Genomic DNA, 27,098 nt, shown 5'->3' on the forward strand with positions numbered 1-27,098 from the left:
GGTTCCATCTGTACTGACTTTCTCTTGCTACCAATGTGGCAAGTGAAGGACCCATCTTGGCTTTTGCAGGCACCAAGGCTATTTTTCGAACAGAGGATTCAGCTACTGCAAAACTGGGAAAATACTCACGTAGGCCAGTTTCATCTGGTTAAAACTTTTTTGTTTTCTCTTGGAAGACAGATGTCGAAAAACAAGTCTTCAAGGCCAGGCTTCAGCAGGACAAGAAAGCCTAATTGTCTGGTAAAGCATATGAGGAGACAGAGCATTAGCCTTGTGAGCCCATTATGCAGTAACAGGCCATGGAGTTAGCACCACCGACTCTTTGAATTAGTTTTCTGAGTGTCCACTGCCTGACTTCTTTGTGGCCCTCTGTCTGATGTCAGTAATCAATGGTATCATTTGAAGGAGCCAGTCTTTCAGACGGAAGCATGAAAGCTTCTGAGGAGACCTTTATACTGTATTAATTTGTAAATCTAAATATTGCATACAGCTCTTTGTTTAACAGTGCTCTTCTTTTTCTGATAACTGACTGAAACTAATTGGATGCAGGATACAGCTAGCTGGTAGGCAAGTTGAGATGTCTCAGTTAGCTTCTGAGACAATACATGGCAGAAGAAAGTAAAACTCCCTGGCCTGTTTTCTTAATGATGTAATTAGTACATGTTTCCACAAGAAAGGAGCTGAGAGGTTGGCCTTCACAAATTATTTAGAGGTTATCCTTAGCAATAAACAATTTGTATTCATTTTAGAAATCATCTGAACAGTTTGAAAGTAAAAAGACACGGGAGTGTTATAGATAGCAAGTATACATTCTCATGTTTTAACTTCCTTACCAGGATTACAGAAAAGATAGGTTTATACAAAGCAACAGGACTGTTTGTGATACCTTTTCTGTTGAATCTAGTGTTACTTGTATAATCAAAAATGTAGGTGCTTTTTCTTTTCAGTTTCTCATGTTGAAATACTGATCTTTATAAAATGTATATAACACAATGCAAGTGGTATATCTTGGTAGTTCAAGCGTGACCAAATCCTAGTAGAGGATGATTCAACAAGCCCCGTGAATTTAGTTTATCTAGACTAGCGTTCGAAAGCCATACTGTCCAACATGGCACACGCTAGCCATCTGTTCAGTTCACTTCACTTCAGTCGCTCTGTCGTGTCCGACTCCTTGCGACCCCATGAGTCGCAGCATGCCAGGCCTCCCTGTCCATCAACAACTCCTGGAGTCTACTCAAACCCATGTCCATCGAGTTGGTGCTGCCATCCAACCATCTCATCCTCCGTCGTCCCCTTCTCCTCCTGCCCCCAATCCTACCCAGCATTAGGGTCTTTTCCAATGAGTCAACTCTTCGCATGAGGTGGCCAAAGTATTGAAGTTTCAGCTTCAACATCAGTCCTTCCAATGAACACTCAGGACTGATCTCCTCTAGGATGGACTGGTTGGATCTCCTTGCAGTCCAAGGGACTCTCAAGAGTCTTCTCCAACACCTCAGTTAAAAAGCATCAGTTCTTAAGTGCTCAGCTTTCTTCACTGTCCAGCTCTCACATCCATACATGACTACTGGAAAAACCATAGCCTTGACTAGACGGACCTTTGTTGGAAAAGTAATGTCTCTGCTTTTAAATATGCTATCTAGGTTGGTCATAACCTTCCTTCCAAGGAGTAAGCGTCTTTTAATTTCATGGCTGCAATCACCATCAGCAGTGATTCTGGAGCCCAAAAAAATAAAGTCTGACACTGTTTCCACTGTTTCCCCATCTATTTCCCATGAAGTGATGGGACCAGATGCCATGATCTTAGTTTTCTGAATGTTGAGCTTTAAGCCAGCTTTTTCACTCTCCTCTTTCACTTTCATCAAGAGGCTCTTTAGTTCTTCTTCACTTTCTGCCATAAGGGTGGTGTCATCTGCATATCTAAGGTCTTGATTCCAGCTTGTGTTTCTTCCAGCCCAGTGTTTCTCATGATATACTCTGCATATAAGTTAAATGAGCAGGGTGACAACATACAGCCTTGACGTACTCCTTTTTCCTATTTGGAACCAGTCTGTTGTTCCATGTCCAGTTCTAGCTGTTGCTTCCTGACCTGCATACAGGTTTCTCAAGAGACAGGTCAGATGGTCTGGTATGCCCATCTCTTTCAGAATTTTCCATAGTTTATTGTGATCCACGCAGTCAAAGGCTTTGGCATAGTCAATAAAGCAGAAATAGATGTTTTTCTGGAACTCTCTTGCTTTTTCGATGATCCAGTGGATGTTGACAATTGGATCTCTGGTTCCTCTGCCTTTTCTAAAACCAGTTTGAACATCTGGAAGTTCACGGTTCACGTATTGCTGAAGCCTGGCTTGGAGAATTTTGAGCATTACTTTACTAGCGTGTGTGATGAGTGCAATTGTGCAGTAGTTTGAGCATTCTTTGGCATTGCCTTTCTTTGGGATTGGAATGAAAACTGACCTTTTCCAGTCCTGTGGCCACTGCTGAGTTTTCCATATTTGCTGGCATATTGAGTGCAGCACTTTCACAGCATCACCTTTGAGGATTTGAAATAGCTCAACTGGAATTCCATCACCTCCACTAGCTTTGTTCGTAGTGATGCTTTCTAAGGCCCAAACTGGACCTCACATTCCAAGATGTCTGGCTCTAGGTGAGTGATCACACCATCGTGATTATCTGGGTCATGAAGATCTTTTTTGTACAGTTCTTCTGTGTATTCTTGCCACCTCTTCTTAATATCTTCTGCTTCTGTTAAGTCCATACCATTTCTGTCCTTTATCGAGCTCATCTTTCCATGAAATGTTCCCTTGGTATCTCTAATTTTCTTGAAGAGATCTCTAGTCTTTCCCCTTCTATTGTTTCCCTCCATTTCTTTGCATTGATCGCTGAGGAAGGCTTTCTTATCTCTCCTTGCTATTCTTTGGAACTCTGCATTCAGATGGGAATATCTTTCCTTTTCTCCTTTGCTTTTTGCTTCTCTTCTTTTCACAGCTATTTGTAAGGCCTCCTCAGGCAACCATTTTGCTTTTTTGCATTTCTTTTCCATGGGGATTTTCTTGATCCCTGTCTCCTGTACAATGTCACGAACCTCTGTCCATAGTTCATCAGGTACTCTGTCTGTCAGATCTAGTCCCTTAAATCTATTTGTCACTTCTACTGTATATTCATAAGGGATTTGATTTAGGTCATACCTGAATGGTCTAGTGGTTTTCCCTACTTTCTTCAATTTCAGTCTGAATTTGGCAATAAGGAGTTTATGATCTGAGCCATAGTACGCTCCCAGTCTTGTTTTTGCTGACTGTATAGGGCTTCTCCATCTTTGGCTGCAAAGAATATAATCACTCTGATTTCGGTGTTGACCATCTGGTGATGTCCATGTGTAGAGATTTCTCTTGTGTTGTTGGAAGAGGGTGTTTGCTATGACCAGTGCGTTCTCTCGGCAAAACTCTATTAGCCTTTGCCCTGCTTCATTCTGTACTCCAAGGCCAAATTTGCCTGTTATGCCAGGTGTTTCCCAACTTCCTACTTTTACATTCCAGTCCCCTATAATGAAAAGGACATCTTTTTGGGGTGTTAATTCTTAAAGGTCTTGTAGATCTTCATAGAACCGTTCAAGTTCAGCTTCTTCTGCGTTACTGATCAGGGCATAGACTTGGATTACCGTGATATTGAATGGTTTGCCTTGGAAACGAACAGAGATCATTCTATCATCTTTGAGACTGCATCCAAGTACTGCATTTCAAACTCTCTTGTTGACCATAATGGCTGCTCCATTTCTTCTAAGGGATTCCTGCCCACAGTAGTAGATATAATGGTCATCTGAGTTAAATTCACCCATTCCAGTCCATCTTATTTCGCTGATTCCTAGAATGTCAACGTTCACTCTTGCCATCTCCTGTTTGACCACTTCCAATTTGCCTTGATTCATGGACCTAACATTCCAGGTACCTATGCAGTATTGCTCTTTACAGCATTGGACCTTACTTCTATCACCAGTCACATCCACAGCTGGGTATTGTTTTTGCTTTGGCTCCATCCCATCATTCTTTCTGGAGCTATTTCTCCACTGATCTCCAGTAGCATATTGGATACCTACCGACCTGGGGAGTTCATCTTTCAGTTTCCTATCTTTTTGCCTTTTCATACTGTTCATGGGGTTCTCAAGGCAAGAATGCTGAAGTGGTTTGCCATTCCCTTCTCCAGTGGACCACATTCTGTCAGACCTCTCCACCATGACCCATCTGTCTTGGCTGGCCCCACACAGCATGGCCTAATTTCATTGAGTTAGACAAGGCTGTGGTCTGTGTACTTATGTTAAAATTAAAATTGAAAACTCAGTTTTGAGTTGCACAAGCCATATTTCAAGCTACCATTTTAGACATTTCCTTCATTGCAAAAAAGTTCTTTTATAAAGTGCTGCTCTAAAGAATCCTAAATTCACTGGGTAATTATTCCAGCTGTCCATACTTGATCTCTGCAGTTTTTCAACTGGGAAATAAGAGGGTGACGTTACATAGTCTTTAGGATTCTCTCATTTTTGAATCTCTCATCTCAAGAACTTTCTTGATACCTGGGGGCTAATCTGCATGACAGTAAAGAAAGGCCTCAGTAAGAAAGACAGCAGTATTGCGGAGAAAAACGTCTTGGAACCTACTACAGAATGTAGTAACTACCAGCACCATTCATTCAAGCTACATAAGTTGGGAAAAGACACTCAATTATGTCGAGTCTCTTTACTCATTCATCAAATGAAGGCGTTGAGCTGAATAATGTCTGAGGTCTGCATTTACTCTAAAATTCTAAAATATCACTGACTTTTAAAAATATACCTTGCTTATGAGGTTGAATCAACCAGATTTGGGTACTGTGTAGTCTAAGCTATTTTCTCTGAAAACAGTCTGAATTCTCACAACACCCATTCAAGGAAGGGGAAACTTATTACCATTTTCCTTTCCCTGAAAGGTCTGCAGTGACTGAGTCCTCCCTGCACCCAGTATTTGGAAGATGCGTGAAAAACAGCCAGTCAAACAGCTGTTTTCAATATAAAGATACTTGGCGTCTGTGTTCTGGGTATCAGAATGATAAAAGTTTTTACTTTTCTTCCAAAAATATCGGTGTCTTGTCAACTTACCATGTGAAAAATACTTAGCTTAGTATTTTAACTTGATCTATAGCTAGTATACTATGGCCATTACTTTTTGGTGGCTCGGACAATAAAGAATCTGCCTGCAACGTGGGAAGCCCTGGTTTGATCCCCGGGTCAGGAAGATCCCCTAGAGAAGGAAATGGCAACCCACTCCAGTGTTGTTGCTTAGAGAATTCTGTGAATAGAGGAGCCTGGCAGGCCACAGTCTGTGGGGTTGCAAAAGAGTCAGACAGGACTGAGCTACTAATGATTTTCATATTATAAGCAATATAGAAAAAAAATTTAGACATTTAATTTCATTTCATATAGACATTTTTAGAGATTTCATTTGGCATAAATGTTTTCATCAATGTGGTCTTTGTTCAGTTGACATTACATGATTAATTATGAAATATTTTCATATAGTGAGTTTATTTAGAACATTAGAAGACTAAAGCTAAAATTAAGGAGAAGGATCTATAAATTTACTCAAATGATATTTAATGACCATTTTCTATATGATAGGCTCTATTCTAGAAGTTTAGCACTCAGCAGTAAATAAGAAAAACAAACAAACAAAAAAACTGTTCTCTAAAGTTGCTGTATTCTAGTGGGAGAACTCTGGAAGAATATCTAAAACATATTCCATGAAACTGGATTTTCTGAAATATTAACAGAGATTACAGTCAAACAAAAACTATGCTCAAAGATGGTGAGGAAATTGTGTGCTAAACAAAATTAAAATTTTGTTTGTTTATTACTGTGGAATTTCCAGAGTATTGCCAGGTACATTGTGAATTTTCAAGATTAGAATATAATAGGGAATGTAAAATAAACTCTTTTGATCACTGAACCCTTTTTACCTCCTAGAATACTTCAAGAAAATGATTAAAGCTCTGCTGCACAGAAGCAGCTTGATAGAAAACCTTTATCACTGAATGAACAGTTAAGTCATTAAGACTGAAACCTCTTACAGTCCCTTAAATAGACTCCAACCGATACTTTCAATTCACTAGTCCCTTCAGGGGATTAGCCCTGGACACCATTCCAGGCATGTGAAGTATTTGGGCAGGCTACTGAATGCACAGCTGGTGCTTAGTCATCATCAACAACCATAAGATCCTAAAAAGGATCATAGGGGATGGTGGGAGTTTACTTTTTAAATCAGAGCTAGCTGTAGCAACGCCACACCGACACTGCATGATATCCAAAGTCTTTGGGCTTTAGACTTGGAAGCCCTGGGTTGGAATCCCAAGTCTACGTTTTATCTGCAAGCATCCTCAGAGAAGATACTTACTTCTCTGAGCCTGTTTCCCTGCTTGTAAGAAAGTAGGTATCACGGCCACTCTTGGAGCTCATTATGAGCCTCCAACAAGATCTTGTGTGAGCACAATTCATAATCTTGGCTCTGAGTATGGAACAGGCTATGCTGGTATGAGCCGTGTGGTCATGCCCCTCACCTAAATGGGTATTTTGGCAAAGCAGGCAGCTGGGATCCACTCTTTTATTATATACCTTAATGACACCACCTTTATGGCAGAAAGTGAAGAAGAACTAAAGAGCCTCTTGATGAAAGTGAACGAGGAGAGTGAAAAAGTTGGCTTAAAGCTCAACATTCAGAAAACTAAGATCATGGCATTTGGTCCCATCACTTCATGGGAAATAGATGGGGAAACAGTGGAAACAGTGTCAGACTTTATTTTTGGGGCCTCCAAAATCACTGCTGATGGTGACTGCAGCCATGAACTTAAAAGATGCTTACTCCTTGGAAGGAAGGTTATGACCAACGTAGATAGCATATTTAAAAGCAGAGATATTACTTTGCCAACAAAAGTCCATCTAGTCAAGGCTATGGTTTTTCCAGTGGTCATGTATGGATGTGAGAGTTGTATGGTGAAGAAAGCTGAGCGCCGAAAAATTGATGCTTTTGAACTGTGGTGTTGGAGAAGACTCTTGAGAGTCCCTTGGACTGCAAGGAGATCCAATCAATCCATCCTAAGCGAGATCAATCCTGGGTGTTCATTGGAAGGACTGATGTTGAGGCTGAAACTCCAATACTTTGGCCACCTCATGCGAAGAGTTGACTCATTGGAAAAGACTCTAATGCTGGGTAGGATTGGGAGCAGGAGGAGAAGGGGACGACAGAGGATGAGATGGCTGGATGGCAGCACCAACTCGATGGACATGGGTTTGAGTAGACTCCGGGAGTTGGTGATGGACAGAGAGGCCCGGCGTGCTGCAATTCATGGGGTCGCAAAGAGTCGGACACGACGGAGTGACTGAACTGAACTGAACTTAAATGACAGAACATGACCCTTCCCCTGCTTATAAAGGATTCTTGCTCCAGCCAAACACTCAGCATTGAAGATTCAATAACGAATACAAATTATGTTCAGATTTATATAATTTGAGTACAAAAAGTATGCTTATGTTTTCAGTTCACTGTTAAATATGGCATTGCTTATATATCCCCTGGAGAAGGCAATGGCAACCCACTCCAGTATTCTTGCCTGGAGAATTCCATGGATAGATGACCTTGGTAAGCTACAGTCCATGGGGTGGCAAAGAGTTGGTTACAGCTGAAGCAACTGACACACACGTATGTCATTATGTAATTCTTCTTTTAAAAAGAGAGCAGAGGAACATGATTATCTTTGTATTAATTATGCCAGCAAGCTGATTCTTCTCAAATAGACAGTGCAATGCAGAAAACATTGCAGAAAAATATTTCTTTAACCAAGATTGTCATTTGATTGTTGGGAAAACTGGACTATCCTTGGATTATTCTATGGAATTTACCATCTTCCAACTGCTGTAACAATTCTTTGGTCAATAGCTTCCCACTTCTCAAGTGAGAGGCCAAGAAGAAATTGTTGAGAAAAATTCTCCTTTCACCTCAAGTGGTCAGGGCTGACATGCAGGATCCTCTGGTAAAGAAATAGTTCTCCGCCATCAACAGCTTTGAGAAGGAAAAGAACAAAAGCATGCTCTCTCCAAAAAAGGCATTAGTAGCGGTTGGAAGGTCTAAGGGGAGAGATTTGCTGACTTGACAAACCATGATTACTTTTTACAGCTCATGAAACTGTCTTCTTAAGAGACATGTTCTATGGCCTTAAGTTTATTGCCCTCACGATTTTAGAAATGTCATGTTTTGGAAACATGAGAAGCCTCAATGAGAAAAGGCGAGATTAATAGCGGAGCTTTGCCCTGATGCTAAGCATCTTAGCATTTGTTGCCAAACAGAGAAGAGAATGCAGAATAAGTCTTCAGAGGCCCACAGGCTGGGGAGCTGTGCCATCCCTGAGTACAGATAACCACCCCAATCCCAATTCACTCTTTAATAATAAAATCTGTTGCTCTGCTTTATTTTATAAACTGATAGTGAAAGTCCAGATTGAATCATGGTTTTACTCCTTATTAGTTGGTGACCAGGAGCACATCACTTATTAATCTCCATGAGTCTTGAGTCCTTCTTGTGTAAAAAGAGGGCAGTAACAGGCTTCTCTTTGAGTGTTGGGATATTCGACAGCTAAATGACATGATGTCTCTCATCTACTCAAAACCCTCCAAAGGCTGCCCATATCACTCCAAGTGAAACCTAGAATCCTGACAGTGTCTCACAAGAGAGACCCTGCAGTGTCTTCTGCTCCATCCTCCTCTCTGATCTCTTTCCCCATCAAGCTCCCCCCTCGCCATGCTGGCCTTCTCATTATTCCTTACATAGGCTAGGCCCATGCAGGCCCCAGGGCCTTTGTATGTGCTGTTTCTCCTGCCTGGAGTGCTTGTCCTCAGATGCTGGCATGGGTTGGGGCCTTAACTCTTAGGGTCTTACTGAAATACCTTCTTCTCAGAGATCCTATCAATTCTATTCACAATTTCAAACTCTCCTCTTTCCCTGGCTCAACTTCTTTTCTCCTACTTTAGTTTTCTCCATAGCCCTTATCACAGCTTAACATACATATATTTTGCTCATTTTTTGTTACCTGCTTTTCTCCTCCCAAATAAAGCTTATGAGGTCAGGGTTTTTATCTGTTCACTGTTTCATTTCAAGACACATAGTAAACACTAAATAAATATGTGTTTGATGAGTGAGTATGAAATTAGAATACCGTGAAAGCACCCAGCACTGTGCCTTAGATTTTAAAAAAAAGGAAAAAAGATGTGAAGAGATAGGGGTAGGTAGAAACATTGACTTGAATGTGCAGAATGTTCAAAATTTTATTTTACTATCTCGTAGCAAATGGTGGAAAAAAAAAAAAAAAACCCAAGATGACTTGAGAGTCACGAAGGAAACACATGTTAAAAATAATTTTTTAAAAAGGACAAAGCAATTTTTATAGAAGATTACCATTTAGATGGAGGAATGATAGAATCACCCTTTTTAAAGAATCACCATTTTACAGCCCCTATTGAAACAACAGATTTCCAGTATGAATCATCAGTGGATGGTAAAACTAGGAGGCGAGAGATGCCTGGGAAGTGGATAGCTGTGCGGAGCAAAAGAAATCTATTAACCCACAGAGTTTTTAATAGTGATATAGATAGATGTATTTTAAAAACTCAGTTATTTTATCCCCTTCCTTTGCTGTGTCAGGAGCCTCAGGGGACAAGAGCAGCGCCAGAGGGAGACGTGTGCTGCTGCATGAGCCTTTCCCCCCTCCACTCCACCCCACTGCACTCCACCCGCAGGGCCCCAAACCCGGGGCTTCAGCGCTTATTCAGGAACAGGCCTGTGACACACAGCATCACTGTCCAGAGAGTTCTATGGGGGTGTGTGTGCAGCAGCCTGCAATCTTGGACCTTCAAATGGAGCTTACCCGTGAGTTATATTCACTAATAAAAACAACTTTATGGGTGCGGGCTAAATCACTTCAGTCATGTCCAACTCTTTGCAACCCCCATGGACTGTAGCCCGCCAGGCTACTCTATCTGTGGGATTCTCTGGGCAAGAATACTGGAGTGGGTTGCCATGCCCACTCCGGGGGATCTTCCCGACACAGGGCTCAAACCCGAGTCTCTTATGTCTCCTGCATTGGCATGCAGGTTCTTTACCACTAGCACTACCTAGGAAACCCCAGTGAAAACAGCTTTATGCAGAACTTTATTTTCCTAGCTTGCCCTGTTTTCACTACTACTTCTCCTTTCACTCCTAGACAATTTGATTCAGATTCTACTTATGTTTTAAAAAAAAAGAAGCAGTTAACGTCAGTGGTCTCTTCTAGTCCCCATTGTTCCTTGTCACTTTCCTCCGATGGCAGATCCACAGTCTGGGCTCCGCAGAAGCCACTGGTGAGGAGAGACCTTCACAAGGCCTGTGTAGACCCATTTTCTCTGTAAACTGTCACCGGGAGAGACTGGAGCACAGATTAATGTTGCTATCAGTTGTAAAACCATCCAGAAACTAGGTTTCAGCAAAGAAGGAGAAGGCAGAATTCGGTTGTAAAATGACTCCCGAGAATATTAGGAATTTGTCGCCTTTAATGGAGTCATCTGGCCAGAGGCATTCTGATGACTAAGCACTCTGCAGAGAGGGCTCTCCCAGTCCCATCTTCCTTTTCCTCTTCTCGTTTGTTCTGTTTATTCCTTTTGAAAGGAAAAGCAAAATTACCTTTCCATCCTCCGTGGGAGAGTTTATCATGGGGAATGAGATGTCAGCAAGTCTTGAGAGTAGCTGGGCCCTAGACAGCATGGGGACTTGCTTGTAAATGATAATCATTTTAAAAACCAATATGAAACTTCGCAGGGAAGCAGTATAACATCCGAGAGCTGAGTGGAGAGAAGGACCACTGGGGCCCCGAACAGAGAAGCCTCAAGAACCACATTCCTTTTTCTCATCCCAGCCTTGGGAACCCCCTCTCCTGGGTTTGGCGGACTGGCTTTTGATTAGGAAGTTTACATGTGACTTAAAAACAGTTACAGTTGCTCTATGGATTTGAATTTGCTGGCATTAGAGAAAAAGACCAAGCGTGGAGTTGATGTTTCTGATGGTCACAGCCAAAAGGCAGTTCTGTGGTAGTCCTGAAGGGTCCCCCAGACTCCAGTTCATTTCCTTCTCTTGCTCTTAGTGAGTGGGCTCCCAGTTTTTATCTCCATGGACTTCATATTTTAAAAGTTGGTTTTTCAATCATACACTGTATCTTAAGGAACAGTCTGGATAGCCTTAGGGTTTTCATTTCGCTTTATGAAACATCCCTATCTGATGTTCCTCCTGGATGGATGGTTGGGAAATCCAGTGGGTGAGGTTCTAGAGGGCTAGTCTTGTTAGGGAAGCACACTGATTGAAACTGCCCACCCTGGCCAGGCTCCATAGTAACCATTTGCATGAGTTGTTTTACGACAGGAGGTCCTGGTAAGGAACAGGGAACTAATAAGCCTCCACCAACCAGAAGAGTTCGGGAAAAGTCAAAAGGAGACACCACCTGTCCGACCACCTCCCAGAATCCTTCTCTCTGGCATCCATCCTGGCTGAACAAGGCGTGCACCACCAGGAAGGACTCTGAGTCAGAATGATTGGCTAAAGACAACCCAGAAACTAATCCCACCACCATAAAACCCAAGATTGCAAGCCATGTGGCAGAGCTGTTCTCCTGGGTTCTGTTACCCTACTGCTCTCCACCCGGGTGCCCTTTCCCAATAAAATCTCTTACTTTGTCAGCACAGGTGTCTCCTCGGACAATTCATTTCCGAGTGTTAGACGAGAGCCCAGTTTCAGGCCCTGGAAGGGGTCCCCCTTCCTGCAACAGTCTGAGCCTGGTTAGAGATGGGAGATGGGGGTGAAACAATCTACCCCATATTTCCTCTGACTTTCCACTGTCAGAATCAAGGCTCTGAGTCAGGAGACTTTGACGGAGCAATCAAGAGTATTAGCCCAGAACAGGCAGCTATGAGGTCAAAGTATAAGGTAAATAGAGTGGAAAGACTATCCCTAGACTATGGTGTATCTCCAAAGGCTTTTAAGTTGGTACCCACTCCCTCAAGCCTAAATGGGTGAATAATGTAAGAATTTAAGGAAAACAGACATCTCCAGGCCCCCAAAACCGATTTTGGAGATCTGTCTCAGCCCAAGGGAACATGTAAATGGACCGTGCAACCCACACATGCCCAGAAGAGCTCTGACCCACCATCTCTGCAGCAGTTGGCTCAGAATGAAAAACCTGGTCAATGACTGTCAGCTTCCCTATTTTTTGTCATCCATTTACAAATAAAAACCAATCAGAGAAAATCTAACATGCTCCCCAAACCCATCCTGTAATATGCCCTGCTTCTGGTAAGCCCACCTCCAGGTTCCCCAGCAACCTCCAATCAGCATACCTGAAACCTTCTCTTTCTTTCACTAAAGCTTTCCAACTCCTCCGCCTGCCTATAAATCTCTGCCAAAGGCTAGTGATGAGGGCTGGCTCCCTCTGTAAAAAGCTGAATAAATAGCCAGTGTGTTCCCCTTTGGGTAATCTTTGTTTATTTCCACAGATCTATAATAGACATATGAAGATTCATTATTTAAACAAATAGCCCAGAACCTGCACATCTAACTAGCACTGCCTGTAATTCTGCTGAGTTATCTCTTTGAAGATTTAAGATCTTTTTTCTGATACCATCATTACTCCAAGTATTTTTAGCAGTCCTTTTTTCAGCATTGAATTTAGAGTCAAGATGGGATTATAGGGTTGTGTAGGGGGCTCACTTTCCATTTTGTCATGCTTTCACAGTTTCATTCTCTCTCTCTCATGCATACACACACATACCTCCCAGTACATTTCATTTCTGGCCTAGAATATGCCCTCTGCCACGTTTATGTTAATCTTACTCACCAGCCCTATCTCCAAAGTGATTTTAAATCATTTGCCTAACTGACCGACTCCCCTTCAAGATTTTCTTATTTATCAAAATGATTTTCCCAAGAGCGAGTCAGGGTTTTGTCATATATTTCATCAGAGATTTGTCGAGACTCTTCCTGTCTGCATTTTGCAGTTCCGTTGGCAAGAGCACATGTTTAATGAATGTTGCCTTTTTCCAAATCCTCCTTAAGTCCATTCTGCACCAGGTCCTTCCTCGGATGGGAGACACCATTGGCGTGCAGGCCAGAGTGGGGAGGGTAAACCCTCTCTTGCTGGCAAATCAGATGGTGTGTTTTCATTTCCTAGACACACACACAGGACAGGCTCTTTGGTGTCTGCTCTTGTCATCCCCTGGAAACAGCATGTGTCAGCATCTGTAGGTGATATCAGTTGGTTTTGGAGAATTGTTAAATTTGTGAACAAATGTAGATTGTAAGCAATCATTGTGACTTTCATTCTCATTATGAATTCCTATGGTAATGGATACTTGTCCCTAAATATCACTACTTTTGTTCACAAGGTTCAAACATCAGAATTCTGCCAAGTGGCTCTTTCAGTCTGGGTGGGCCTAGAATGATTTTGCATCTTATAAAGAAACTGAACAGAGCAGCCCCAGGTCAGCAGTGTTCAGTTCTTTGAAGTTTGGAGTCTACAGATACGACCTTAGAAACAGGCTGGAGTGTTTACGATGTTCTCAGGCCATGGAGCTGAAAGCTCACTGAAGGATAATTGCTGGAAATGGTCTATAAACAATTCATAATAAGCATATTCAAAATGGGCACTTTGCTTTGAAACGATAAAATCATTGAATTGTTTGGAATGTCCACATTGATCCTTTGAAATTCTTCAGCCATTCCTCCTGTGGAATGCTATGAGGTGGGGGGTGACTGGAAGGATATTTCAGCGGTTCCATTCTAATTTTTCACCCTATACCAGCTGTTGCGAGTGAGGGGTGGGGAGGAAGTCTTCCCAATCTTTCTCTTCTTACCCTTGTAGCTCAAGAAATTTCCTGTCCTTGTTGGTCCTTCTAAGACATTAATTACTACTCAGGGATACGCATATTGGCACTCCCATCCTGTCTGCACAAATGACCTTGGGAGCTGACAGGAAAATCTAGGGGACTCCAAGTCTGGTGGCTGCCTGTGCACTGGTGGTCATCTCACTGGGATACCAAGGTAATGAGGGAAGGGCGCTTCTCCACCCGTGTTTCCTGATTCAGGAATGGCAGACATTTTTTTCAGGAGCCCAGTCAGCTCTAGGGAAGAGGCCATGCCCTCAGACTGCAATTCTTTGTCCCTTGAAAGTGGGAGTGTTAGTCGCTCAGTCATGTCCAACTCTTTGCGACCCCATGGACTACAGCCCACCAGTCTCCTCTGTCTATGGGATTTCCCAGGCAAGATGCCATTTCCTTCTCCAGGGAATCTTCCTAATCCAGGGATTGAAGCCGGGTATCCAGCATTGCAGGTAGATTCTTTACTATCTGAGCCACCAGGGAAGCCCTCTTTGTCCCTTTCCTGTCCCTACCCTGGGATTAGACACCTCTCTTTGATTCCCCTCTTGCACTCTGTGCTAATCTCCATCATAACATGTCACCCTAATTGCTCAGGTACAGGTTGGTCTCCCAAGAGACTGCACATTTCTTAGAGATGGACTTCATCTTCACATCTTTGTGTTACCTGCTCAGTCAAAGAAGCGATAGTGAAAACAAGGTTCTACTGTACAGCACAGGGAACTATATTCAATACCCTGTGATAAACCATAATAGAAAAGAATATGAAAAAGAATACATATGTATAGCTGAATCATTTTGCTGCATGGCATAAATTAACAGGATATATATTAACTTTATGTCAAAATTTCTTTTAAAAGAAAGAACAAATAAGCAACAGAAAAAAGTGTCCAAAATCAGAACTCAGTGCTAAGCATTTCAGGCAACCAGGGAATAAAATATATAAGTATACATACATATATATTTGAATGACATGGTTTTGGTCCTCTGGGAATTACTTGTAGAGGTAGGAAATAAATCTGTGTAAAATAAATCAGTGAAAGTATGTCATAAGACTACACTGTCATTTCCAGTTGACTTCTTGTGAGACCCAAAGCACTTACCAGATATAAAATCACTTATAAACTTAAAACTTTTAGGCCATAGTTAATATTATTAATATAATAATAATATAAGGTCTAAATACCTCATCATATTTCTCTCAATGACAGGAGACTTCAGGCAGTAGAACTTTCTAAACCTAATATTTGGAAAAATATATAACTTGGTTAATGATATTTAGGCTATTTTGTCTGTCTGTGGGTTTAATCTTGTTCATCCCAACCTTTAACTTACTGATTTCTCTCTATATCATTTAGATTAGACCCCATGTTTTCTTGCAGCTTTGAAATCCTAGTATTATAATTTACTTACTTTGTATTTGCTTTTTTTCTCTCATAGAAAGATTCATAGATATGCAAATACAGTATTATAACATGTCACTCATAAACACTTCAGCATGGCTTTCCTAGGAATAAGAGTATTCTACAACATAAAGACAGTTTCTTTATCACAGTCAAGAAACATTAGCATATATAGTTTACTATGCAAGCCTTATTTAAATTTCCCAATTTTTCCCAAATTGACTTTCATATTGGATCCTGGAGCCAGGATCCAGTCAAATTCACACATTTTGTTTCTCATTTGTCCTGCCTTTGGTTTTTTTTTTTTTTTTAATGGCATGTATTTTTCTGAAGAGTTCAGGGAATTTGTCTTCCAGAATATCCCACTGTCCTATTTTGTATACTTGTTTCTTCATGATTGAAGTCAGGTTGAACTATTTCATGTGTGTGTGTGTTAGTTGCTCAGTTGTATCCAACTCTTTGTGATCCCATGTACTGTAGCCCATCAGGCTCCTCTGTCCATGGGATTCTCCAGGCAAGAATAGTGGAGTGGGTTGCCATTCCATTCTCCAGGAGATCTTCCCAATCCAGGGATTGAACCCAGGTATCCAGCATTGCAGGCAGGTTGTTTATTATCTGAGCCACCAGGGAAGCTCATACTTATAAGAATAATACGTAAATGATATTGTGCATCAGTGAAATAATCTTTATTATTTTTAAGTATTTTTAATCATATGTAATATATGTAATCATATGTAATATAGCAGAAAAATTACAAAATAGAAAGGAAACCACTGATCATCCCACTATCCTAACTCATACAATAACATTTTGGTGTATTTCTAACATTTTTCCTATTATTTTTAGCATAGTATCAATTATACTGCAGATCTAAATTTGTAGTCTGGTTATTTTTGATATAATGTTGCACGATAATCATTTTCACTAGAAATAATGGCAAAATACTAACAGTACTAACTGTTAATACCATTTACTGAGTTTTTGAGCACTTATCCAATTGCAGCTAGCAGCAACCATTCTCTTTATACTATTACTTTTAAAATTTATTACAATCCTTTGAAATAGGTTTTTGTTCCATTTTATTTTTTAATTAGTTCATTTTTAATGTTTTAATTGGAGTATAACTGCTTTATAACATTGTGTTAGTTTCTGCTGTACAACAACGTGAATCAGCTATATGCACACATATATCCTCTGCTCTTGAGCCTCCCTCCCACCCAGCTGGGTATCCCACTCCTTTAGGTCATCACAGAGCACCGAACTGAAATCCCTGTGCTATACAGTAGGATCCCATCAGCTGTTCTAGTTCACATTGTGTGTGTGCTCAGCCGCTCAGTCTTGTCTGACTCTTTGTGACCCAATGGACTGTAGCCCACCAGGCTCCTCTGTCCATGGGATCCTCCAGGCAAGAATACTGGAGTGGGTTGCCATTTCCTTCCCCAGGGGATCTTCCCCACCCAGAAGTCAAACCCATGATTCTTGCGTCTCCTTGCGTCTGCTTGCATTGGCAGGCGGATTCTTTACCACTGCATCATCTCGTTTACACACAATAGTGTATTTATGTCAATGCCACTCTCTCAATTCATCCCACCCTCTCTTCCCCACTCACCATGTCCACAAGTCCGTTCTCTATGTCTGCATCTCTATTCCTGCCCTGCAAATAGGTTTATCAGTACTGTTTTTCTATCTCCATTTTAGAGTTGAGGAAACAGACTCCATTCCACAGCTGGTTGGGGGTTAAGAAGAGATTTGAACCCAGGTGTATATGACTCCATTGCACCATCTGTTTCCTATCATTTTTACTGAATGTGCTTTGATTTATTCATTTCATGTAAACACACTAGTAGACATTATCAACCTAGACCTGTCGTACTTTTAAGAATATTTCCCAAGCTCTGACATTTTGCCTACCTCTTTTGAATTACAAGCATAGCCCAGACTGGCTTCAGAAACTAATGCTTCCTATTTTTCCCCCAAAGAACTTAATTTAAAACAAATTTGATTTTCTCAAAGTCTATTTCATTTATAAAGAGGCAGCACAATTTTTAGGTAAAAAACAAAGCCCATCAAGGATACCAAGAAGGGGTGAATGAACAAAAAATAAATCAAATGAGACAGTAGGGGCCCAAGTCTCAAGTACCCTCTCTAGCCCACCTTGAGCTTTCCCAAGGGTGGATAGGCTGAGGCAAGGTTCTTTCCTAGAGCCCTGGAGGTCCCTTACAAGGGTATTGCCATTGACAGCAGCATGGCAGTGGGGTGTCTGTCTTCTCTTTGACCAAAAGACCCTGGAATTTAAGCTGCATACAAGGTCATTCTGTTGTCAAGTGCCTCTGATCTAAACACACCCCACTGATTAGAAATGTGTTTGATGTCAAAGCCCTGATAAACACAAATTCTAATACTTCTAAATGCACTTTAATGTGGGTTAAATGCCTACGTTTGTCTCACAGCCCACAGTGCCAGCTGGGGAAGAGGCAGCGGTAGCAGGAACCCTTGCCAGCCCAGCCTTTGGGAAGGCTCCGAGCACAGTGAGAAGGAGCTGAATGCATTTCAACTGCAGCCAAGTTAGTGGTTTTAACTTCATAAACATGTCTTAAATGTTATGGCTCTTATCTCTATGCCATGGCATTCCTACCTCAAAGAATAACTATTAAAAATAAAACACACAATTCAGCAAATAGTTCTAAGAACTTTGATTTTTTTTTTAAAAAAAGAGTTGATTAATCATTTTTGGATGCTTATCTTCTGACTGGTTCCTCTAGATTCATCTCCATATCACAGTCAGGGTGCTCAATCATTTACTAAAAAGGTTAAAATAATAATAAACTCCTTGTAATTAAAAATAACGATGAAGTGAATTCTCCATAGTCGCATAGTTTTACATGACTCAGGAGTTGGAAGTGGTGATCAGGACTTATCAGGGTTTCTCTTGTGATATTTTTTTTTTGTTTAATACTTGGTATTGAGAATGAAGGTGAAAAGGTAAGTTTCATGATTAACCCATGAAACTAGCTACATTTGATTAATGTCCCAACCCTGGTAAGTTATTGCATGATGCTGTTTGTAAAGAGTTTAACGAGCCTATATATTATTCAGATGTGTCAACTATCTGTTGCCCCAATGATGTTATGTAATAAACAAAAACAAAATTTCAATGGCATAAAATAATAAGAATGTATAGCTCCTTACATTTGGAGTGATTGACTAGACAGTTGGTTATTCTGATCTTAGCTGTGCATGTTCACTTATGTAGGGGTCAGTTTGCTGTCAGATGATCTAGGCTGCTCTTTACTAGAATGACTGGGACAACTTGATTAAAGGGGTAAAAACTTTGATCCATAATTTCAATATACTATATAGCAGGTAGTTCTATGCTATGTAGGGTTAAAGTCACATGAATAGTCTGCCAATAGCTAATATCCAGTGCAGATCCAATCATGAGGCCAAATTTTATAAGAAAAGTATAATGTGGGAGGCTGGTCTCATAATTCAAGGTAGAAGAAATGATTTGGCATCAAAAGATGGCCAGAAAGATTCGAAATTCTTAAAATGTCAACCCTTCTCAAACTGATCTGTAGATTCAGTATAATCTCATCAAAAATACAGCAAGGTGTTTTTATAGGAATCCCCAAGATAATGCTAAAATTTATAAGGGAAAGCAAAGGAAACTGCCATGAAAACAATTTTGAAAAAATAAAACAAAATTGAATTCAAGACTTACATAAACCTACAGTAATCGTGCGTGTATCAATGAAAAGATAACATATAAACCAATTGACATTGACATTGACAAGTCGCTCAGTCGTGTCCGACTCTTTGCGACCCTATGGACTGTAGCCTACCAGGCTCCTCTGTCCATGGGATTTTCCAGGCAAGAGTACTGGAGTGGGTTGCCATTTCCTTCTCCAGGCGATCTTCCTGACCCAGGGATTGAACCCGGGTCTCCCGCATTGTAGGCAGACGCTTTACTGTCTGAGCCACCAATGGGATAAAATAAAATCCTTAGCAGATATACAAATACACGCAACTCTGTTCATAATCTTCAAAAACAAAAGAACCAAAGAATTCAATAAAGATAGTTTTTCAACAGATTGTGCTTCAATTTGGACATCCATGTGTAAAATTATGTTCCATGACCCATACCTTTCAAAAATTACATATGCAAAAGCCAATTCAAAATGAAACATATACCCACATATAAAACCGAACAATATGAAAGTTCTAGAGGAAAATAGAGAGAAAATGTCTTTGCAACCAAAGATAAGGCAAAGATTTCTCCGCTGTGACATAGAATGATGAATTATGAAAGAAACAAAGTAAGCAGCACTTGGTCAAAAGTAAAAACTCCTGCCCTTTGAAAGACACTGTTAAGAAGAGGAAATGAATAAGCAAGCCAAAGACTGGGGAAAAATATTTGCAAAGTAAATTTATTATAGAAGACTTGTATCCAGAATATATTGAAAATTCTGACAAACAATAATAAGAAACAACCCAGCAAAAAATGAGAAAAGATTTGGGCATTTCTCCAAAGACATTAAAAAAGATGGCAAAGGAATGAATGAGAAGATACTCAACATTATTAGTCATTAGGGAAATGAAATTTTAAAACTGCAATAAGATTCTAACACACTTCTATTTGACCATGAAGATTTAAAAACCAAGATTGAGAGCTGATAAGAATATGGAGTAACTGGAACACTCATACGAAACGATGCAGCCTCTTTGGAAAACTTCCTAATAGTGCCTTGTATAGTTAAATGTCACTTATGGGACGGAGCATTTGGGTGTTCACCCAAGAGAAATAAAAATACGTGCCCACACCAAAGGCTGTATGTGAATGTTTATATCAACTTTGTTTATAATCTCCAAAAACTAGAAACAATCCAAATAACCACCACCTGGTGAAAATATAAACAAACTCTGGGACACAGGTACAATGGATTAGAAAGAAAAGAACTAGTGATAGAGAACATGGATATTCAAGTGCATTATGCCAAGTGAAAAAAGTTAGAATTACAAAGCTACCTGCTCTGTAATTCCACTTAACATGCTGGGAAAAAAAACTATGGGGACAGAGGAGAGGTTGCCAGCATAAGGGGTCAGGTGAAAGGAGTGAACACAAAGGTCCAAGAGAGAACTTTTTGGGTGATGAAATGTTCTGTTTCTTGATTGTGGTGGTGCTTATACAACTGTATGTGTTTTTCAGAATTCATAAAACTGTACACCAAAAACAGAGTAAATTTTGCTGTATGTAAATTATACCACACACACACACACACAAAATCTGACTTAGAAAAGAGGGAGAGGAATGCAAATCAAAACTACAATGAGGTATCACCTCACCAAGCTCAGAATGGCCGTAATCAAAAAATCTACAAACAGTAAATGCTGGAGAGGGTGTGAAGAGAAGGAGCTGTCTTAACACACTGGTGAGGATGTAAATTGACACAGCCACTGGGAGAACAGTATGGAGGCTCCTTAAAAACTAAAACTAGAACTACCACGTGTGCGTGTATGCTCAGTCGCTTCAGTCGTGTCTGACTTTGTGTGACCCCATGGACTGTAGCCTGCCAAGCTCCTTTGTCCATGGGATTCTCCAGGCAAGAATACTGGAGTGGGTTGCCATGCCCTCCTCCAGGGGATCTTCCCGACTCAGGGATTGAACCTGCGTCTCTTCAGTTCAGTTCAGTCACTCAATCGTGTCTGATTCTTTGTGACCCTATGGTCTGAATTGGCAGGCAGGTTCTTTACCACTAGTGCCACCTGGGAAGCCCAAAATTACCATATGACTCAGCAATCCCACTCCTGGATCATATACCAGGAGAAAAACCATAATTCCAAAAGCTACATGCACCCCAGTGTTCACAGCAGCACTATTGACAGTAGCTAGGACATGGAAGCGACCCAAATGTCCATCAACAGGAATGGATGAAAAAGATATGGCACATATATACAATGGAATATTACTCAGCCATAAAAAGGAACAAAATTGTTTCATTTGCAAAGACATGGATGGATCTGGAGACTCATACAGAGTGAATTAAGTCAGAAAGAGAAAAACAAATATTGTATATCAATTCATATATGTGGAATCTAGAAGAATAGTACAGATGAACCTATTTGCAAAGCAGAAGTAGAGACACAGACATAGAAAACAAACATGTGGACACCAAATGCGGAAGGGAAGGTGGGATGAATTGGGAGATTGGGATTGACATATATTCATTACTGTATGTAAAAGAGTTAACTGATGAGAACCTACTGTGTAGCACAGGGAACTCAGTGCTCTGTGGTGACCTAAATGGGAAGGAAATCCAAAAAGGAGGAGATATATATATAAGATTCACTTTGCTGTACAGCAGAAACTAGCACAACATTGTAAAGCAACTATTCTCCAATTAAAAAAAAAAAAGGGAGCTAGAAAAGCAAAATACAGAATCATTTACATCATAAATCAATAGGTGTGTGGTTAAAGCCTTGGATCTGACCACCAAGAGAGGCCAGGCCAAATGGGCTCATCTCTTATTAGTCTTTTCAGTTAAGACTATTGTCAGAAGAGACATTTGGAGCCAAAAGCTTTAAACATTTTAGTACTCCTTGACCCACCATCATTTCTAGGAATTTATCCTAAGGAAAGACTCATAAATGATTTTCCTCAAAGAGAATTATCAGCCACAAAATTCAAAGAAGTTGGAAATAACCTAATGCCCACCAAGACTGCCGGCAGTGGAGGATTGAGCATGGAAATATTAAATAAGCCTTGGCACATCCATGCAATGGAATATTATCCATCTATTAAAGAATATTTAATGCTCTGGAAATATCTCCATGTAGTAAGTTTTTTTAAAATCAGATAACAAAAGAGTATTTATGGCATGATCCCTCTTTTTTTAATCCCCATTTTACTTTTTATTCTTTTAATTAATGTATTTATTTTATTTGGAGGCTAATTACTTTACAATATTGTGGTGGGTTTTGCCATACCTTGACATGAATCAGCCGTGGGTGTACATGTGTCCCCCATCCTGAACCCCCCTTCGACTTCCCTCCCCATCCCATCCCTCAGCGTTGTTGCGGTGCACACTTGGTTCTCATGGATATCCTAAAAATTTGTTTAGTTTTCATTGAGTCCAGTCAAACAACTGAACCCTACATGTTCACTGATCCCCTGGGAGGAAGGAAGCATTTGACCCTTTTAAGAATCTTGGAGCCCTGCCTTATGTCTTCCCCTGTCTACAAAGAATGTGAAGTCCTACTGAGAGAGAACCAGGTGCAAAGAGATGTGTTCATGAACCAAAAAGATTTCAGTTGGGATAGCGGGCTGATAAACTAGCTTTTTAAAACCCAGCACTGAGTTGTTATGACAATATTATGTTTGTGAGCAAGACTTATGTGATGGTAGACAGGATTCTTTCCTCTCTGGGTTTTATCTGAACTAGGATGTCTGTGAAAAATCCACTCTCTTCCAATTTTCTGGGATTTGGGAGTGGGGTGGCTGAACCCAGACCAGGATGGATTTCACTATTCCTTATCTATTTGCATAAGTTCATGGCATTGAAGCCTGTTTTGACTGCAGGAAGAAGGTGATTATTCCTGTTTTTTATTTTCTGCAATGGGAAGGAGAAACTGAGTGAATGGAAAGAGCAAGTTATCTATTTCCCCCAGGATCCTTTATATTCAGTTGATGATTGCTGAGAGAACGGTTGAGGCTAGAAAATGACTGAGGTTTCTTCATGAGAGGCGTGGAGATCCTCGGGCTCCGTGGTCCTACTGTGGGGTCCTTGTGATCGAGGGCTGTGCTGGGCAGAGAGGCACTTCTCCCACCCTCCAGGGAATCAGCACTCCTCTGGCTCCCTGAGGACCAGTGGATTTGGGCTCTTGGAGAGAGTAGCCCAGTATGAACATTAGTATATTCTAGGTGCCCCATCAACACAGCCAACAGTTTCATTGCATCTGAGGCTATACAAGCTATGGTCGTGAGCAAGGGCTGCTGGAAGAAAATAGCAGAAGGTATACAGTTAGTGTCGGAGAAGGCAATGGCACCCCACTCCAGTACTCTTGCCTGGAAAATCCCATGGACAGAGGAGCCTGATAGGCTACAGTCCATGGGGTCGCTAAGAGTCAGACACAACTGAGTGACTTCACTTTCACTTTTCCCTTTCATGCATTGGAGAAGGAAATGGCAACCCACTCCAGTATTCTTGCCTGGAGAATCCCAGGGATGGCGGAGCCTGGTGGGCTGCCGTCTATGGGGTCACACAGAGTCGGGCACGACTGAAGCGACTTAGCAGCAGCAGCAGCATACAGTTAGTGTCGTCTTGAGGCTCGTGAGAACATATAAAGCACTGTTTGAAGACCTCTAGAAGCAGTAATTGATTTTTTGATTTTTTTTTTTAATTTGTAAATGTTAAGTGCTGAGGATGCCTCCAACTGCCACTCTCTACATCAGCAAGGGTAGCAAAGACTTACTCTTTGAGTAACCAGGTCGTGCATCTAACCTTCTCCTGTTTTGTATGAAAAAGGATATATTCAGGAGGCAGTTTCTCTGAGTTGATTGGCCTCAGACTGAGTATTCTAAGTCCCCCGCCTGGAGTCAGAATCTCGGGATTGATAGAAGAATTGATTATTGGGGGGATGATTATAAGATGATCGACATCAGACTGAGTGGGCTGCCTGGGTCTGCATCCACAGGCTCTGTCTCTGGCTGTCCCCTCGGAGGTCAGTGGCAGTTTAAAAGACTGCCTTTGGGGAACTTTCGGTCAAATTAAGTCACATACTAAAGAAGGGAGTGATTAACTTTTAGAAATTATCAAAACAAATTTTTCTCATTGCATAAAAGCCACCCAGTATGATTGCTGGGCTTCCCAGGTGGTGCTTGGTGGTAAAGAACCCACCTGCCAATGCAGGAGACAAAAGAGATGTGGGTTCAATCCCTGCGTTGGGAAGATCGCCTGGAGGAGGGCATGACAACCCACTCCAGCATTCTTGCCTGGAGAATCCTATGGACAGAGGTGCCTGAAGGCCTACAGTCCACAGAGTTGCAAAGAATCGGACATGACTGAAGTGACTGAGCACGCACGCATGCATGATTGCTAACTCACCATACAAGAACCGCCTGGAGGAAACCATGATCTCTCCCAGATATCCATGGAGAGAGATCAGGGGTCTAGTCTAGACACCCACGCCCCGCTTAACGACCAAGAATTTACCCTCAGTTGAGACTCGGCTTTATGGCAGATACTGGCGATCGTACTAGGTGTGTGTGTTTGTGGGTTGGTGGGGTGCCTTTCTTTCTAAAGCTTCAGTCCCATTGGAAGGTAAAACCACTATGTTTCTATCAGTCCTGAATGCCTCCTTACTGTAAAGGAAGGTCAAGGCTTATTTCACTGTAAAGGAAGGTCAAGATTTGTAATGGTTGTTTTCTGAGGACCTTTTAAAAGTTTTGGAAATCACAGAACCATAGACTGTCCAGGGAAGAAAGAAAAGGAGAACAAAAGCCAAAGATGATTGGCCAACTGACTCCTTTCATGGATGACTAAATAAACCCTCAAAGCTGGCTTTTCTTGAAGTGATAATGCCAATAAGTAGCAAGTGGTGCCATTCATTAAGCCTCCTGATATCTGGTTGTGTGCCCTACTAGAGCAAGCCAGCTCCAGACCAAACTGAAGTCTTTTGCTTAAGAATTTGCCTAAGAAATACACAGATACAACACACACACATGACCCACAGAAAAGAATATAATACATTGCAATATTAAGCAATTCAAATCAATCCTTCTCTAATTAGGGTTGTTGTTAGAGGCAAATAGCAGAAAAAAAGGAAGTCTTTATGGCACAGGACCTGGAGTGAGACCACTGGGATGCCAAGTAATCTAAGGCTCTCTGTGCCTCGGTTTCCTCATTTGTACAGGAGGGACAGCAGTAATACAACACTGTGAGACGGTTGTAAGTACTTAATCAGTTACTACACATAAAACACTTAGAATAAAGCCCAGATTCAATCTCTGGTTGGGAAATTAAGATCCCACAAGCTGTGCAGAGTATCAAAAAGATAAAAGCAAAAGGGAAGAGAATTACAACTGAGGGGGTTAGTGATCTAAGCTGTAGCCCCTATGCAACAGCTGGTCCTTGGGTCATAATTGATAGTAATGATCCAAGACATTCACATCTGTGGAGCCTGAGACCCTTGAATTACCTCACCTCAAGGACCCAAAGAGACACTCTGAATCTTATTCCAAAACAACCAGCACAAGCTTTCTGTGTTTGCCCGTTCAGTTATTACCGGGTATGGCAGCACCAGTAAATTCCACTAAGATCCAGGCACACCTCCCTTGTGCCTTCATGGTATAGCAAGAGGCCTGTCTCATCATGATAACAAGGTAGCTTCTTTCTTTGCCTGCTACTCTCTACTGACACGAGGAACTCAGAATTATAAACGACAGCCATCATTTTAAGGCCCCTCCAGGGAATCCTCCCGATCCAGGGATTAAAACCGTGTCTCCTGTGTCTCCTGCACTGCAGGTGGATTCTTTACCACTTGAGCCATCAGGGAAGCCCAGGGTTAATATAATGCCCCCCAAAATACTGTGTCCTGGCAGAATAGCTTTCCAAGTCCCACTGGAAACCAGAAGCTCTTGCCCAGTGGACCCTAACATTGTGGGTCATAAAGCAAAATTCTCCAAGTGGAAGGGTAGTATCAAATCAAAGAAGGGTAGTATCAGGAGCCATGCCCTACTTCCACCTCTTGGTTCTCAGCCCCACAGATTCTTCCTGTTGAGGGTTTGTCGACTCACACTATGTACTACATTTCAAACAGCATACTTAAATCCTACAGAAGCCATCCTCAGGCTGTTACCTGAGTTGCACCCTTTAAAAAGCCATTCCAATTCCTATCATTGAATAGGAATTGAAGTGCATTGAAGTGATATTGTGTATACAGAACCAGCTAATTCCATGACAGGTACCAGATGTTATACTTCTTTCCCTGGGAAGTGAGTCTATTGGACTCACCATTGGAGTACTAGGTAAATCAGACACTCTGTAAGTGCTTGAATATCTTTCAAATGCCCGTGATGTCTCTAACCCATTCAGATCCATCATTACTACTACTGTACATGAGAGTTATCATTGTCCATCTGTTGTTGTTGTTGTTCAGTCACTAAGATGTGTCCAACTCTTTGCGATCCCATGGACTGTAGCTCACCAGGCTTCTCTGTCCATGGGATTCTCCAGGCAAGAATACTGGAGTGTGTTGCCATTTCCTTTTCCAGGGGATCTTCCCCACCCAGGGAATGAACCCACGTCCTCTACATGGGCAGGCGGATTCTTTACCACCTAAGCCACCAGGGGATCCCTCCTTCCATCTGTAGCCCATCCAAATGTATCCTTAATGCTACTATATACTGCGGCTTATCTGCACACCACTTAACCACCAGCAGTGGGATCCATTTAAGTGAGGTGGTTCTAGAATCTGGCCTCATGACCTGTTCCTTGGGACCCCTGCTCATACCAATGACCTAAGTTCATGTTCCCCCAGAAGCAGATGCTGAAATAAGTTTCTGAACACAAGTAGTTTAGCGTGGAGTTGACCCCAGGAAGTATTGGTAAGAAAGTGGAGAGATGAGACAGGCACAGCAAGGCTGCCAACATCATCAAACAAGTTAGGATAACTAGAGCAAGTGGAGCTGAGTCCACTGAAGGAACTCTGATAGACCACACAGGACACACTGCTGA

General features: G+C 41.4%; 1 protein-coding gene across 1 annotated transcript in view; it reads left to right on the forward strand.

The window, feature by feature from the left end:
- The window catches only part of LOC145528635 (uncharacterized), a 576,677-nt gene that overhangs the window by 411,370 nt on the left and 138,209 nt on the right, over nt 1-27,098 (forward strand). The window contains exons 6-7 of the mRNA XM_081547288.1: nt 9,714-9,938; nt 17,817-17,930. Of these exons, the coding sequence (XP_081403414.1) occupies nt 9,714-9,938; nt 17,817-17,930 (339 nt within the window). The remainder of the gene's footprint in view (nt 1-9,713; nt 9,939-17,816; nt 17,931-27,098) is intronic.

Source organism: Giraffa tippelskirchi, chromosome 12 (assembly GCF_054371585.1).
Source record: "Giraffa tippelskirchi isolate mGirTip1 chromosome 12, T2T-mGirTip1v1.2.pri, whole genome shotgun sequence".
In the NCBI taxonomy this organism is placed as follows: domain Eukaryota; kingdom Metazoa; phylum Chordata; class Mammalia; order Artiodactyla; family Giraffidae; genus Giraffa; species Giraffa tippelskirchi.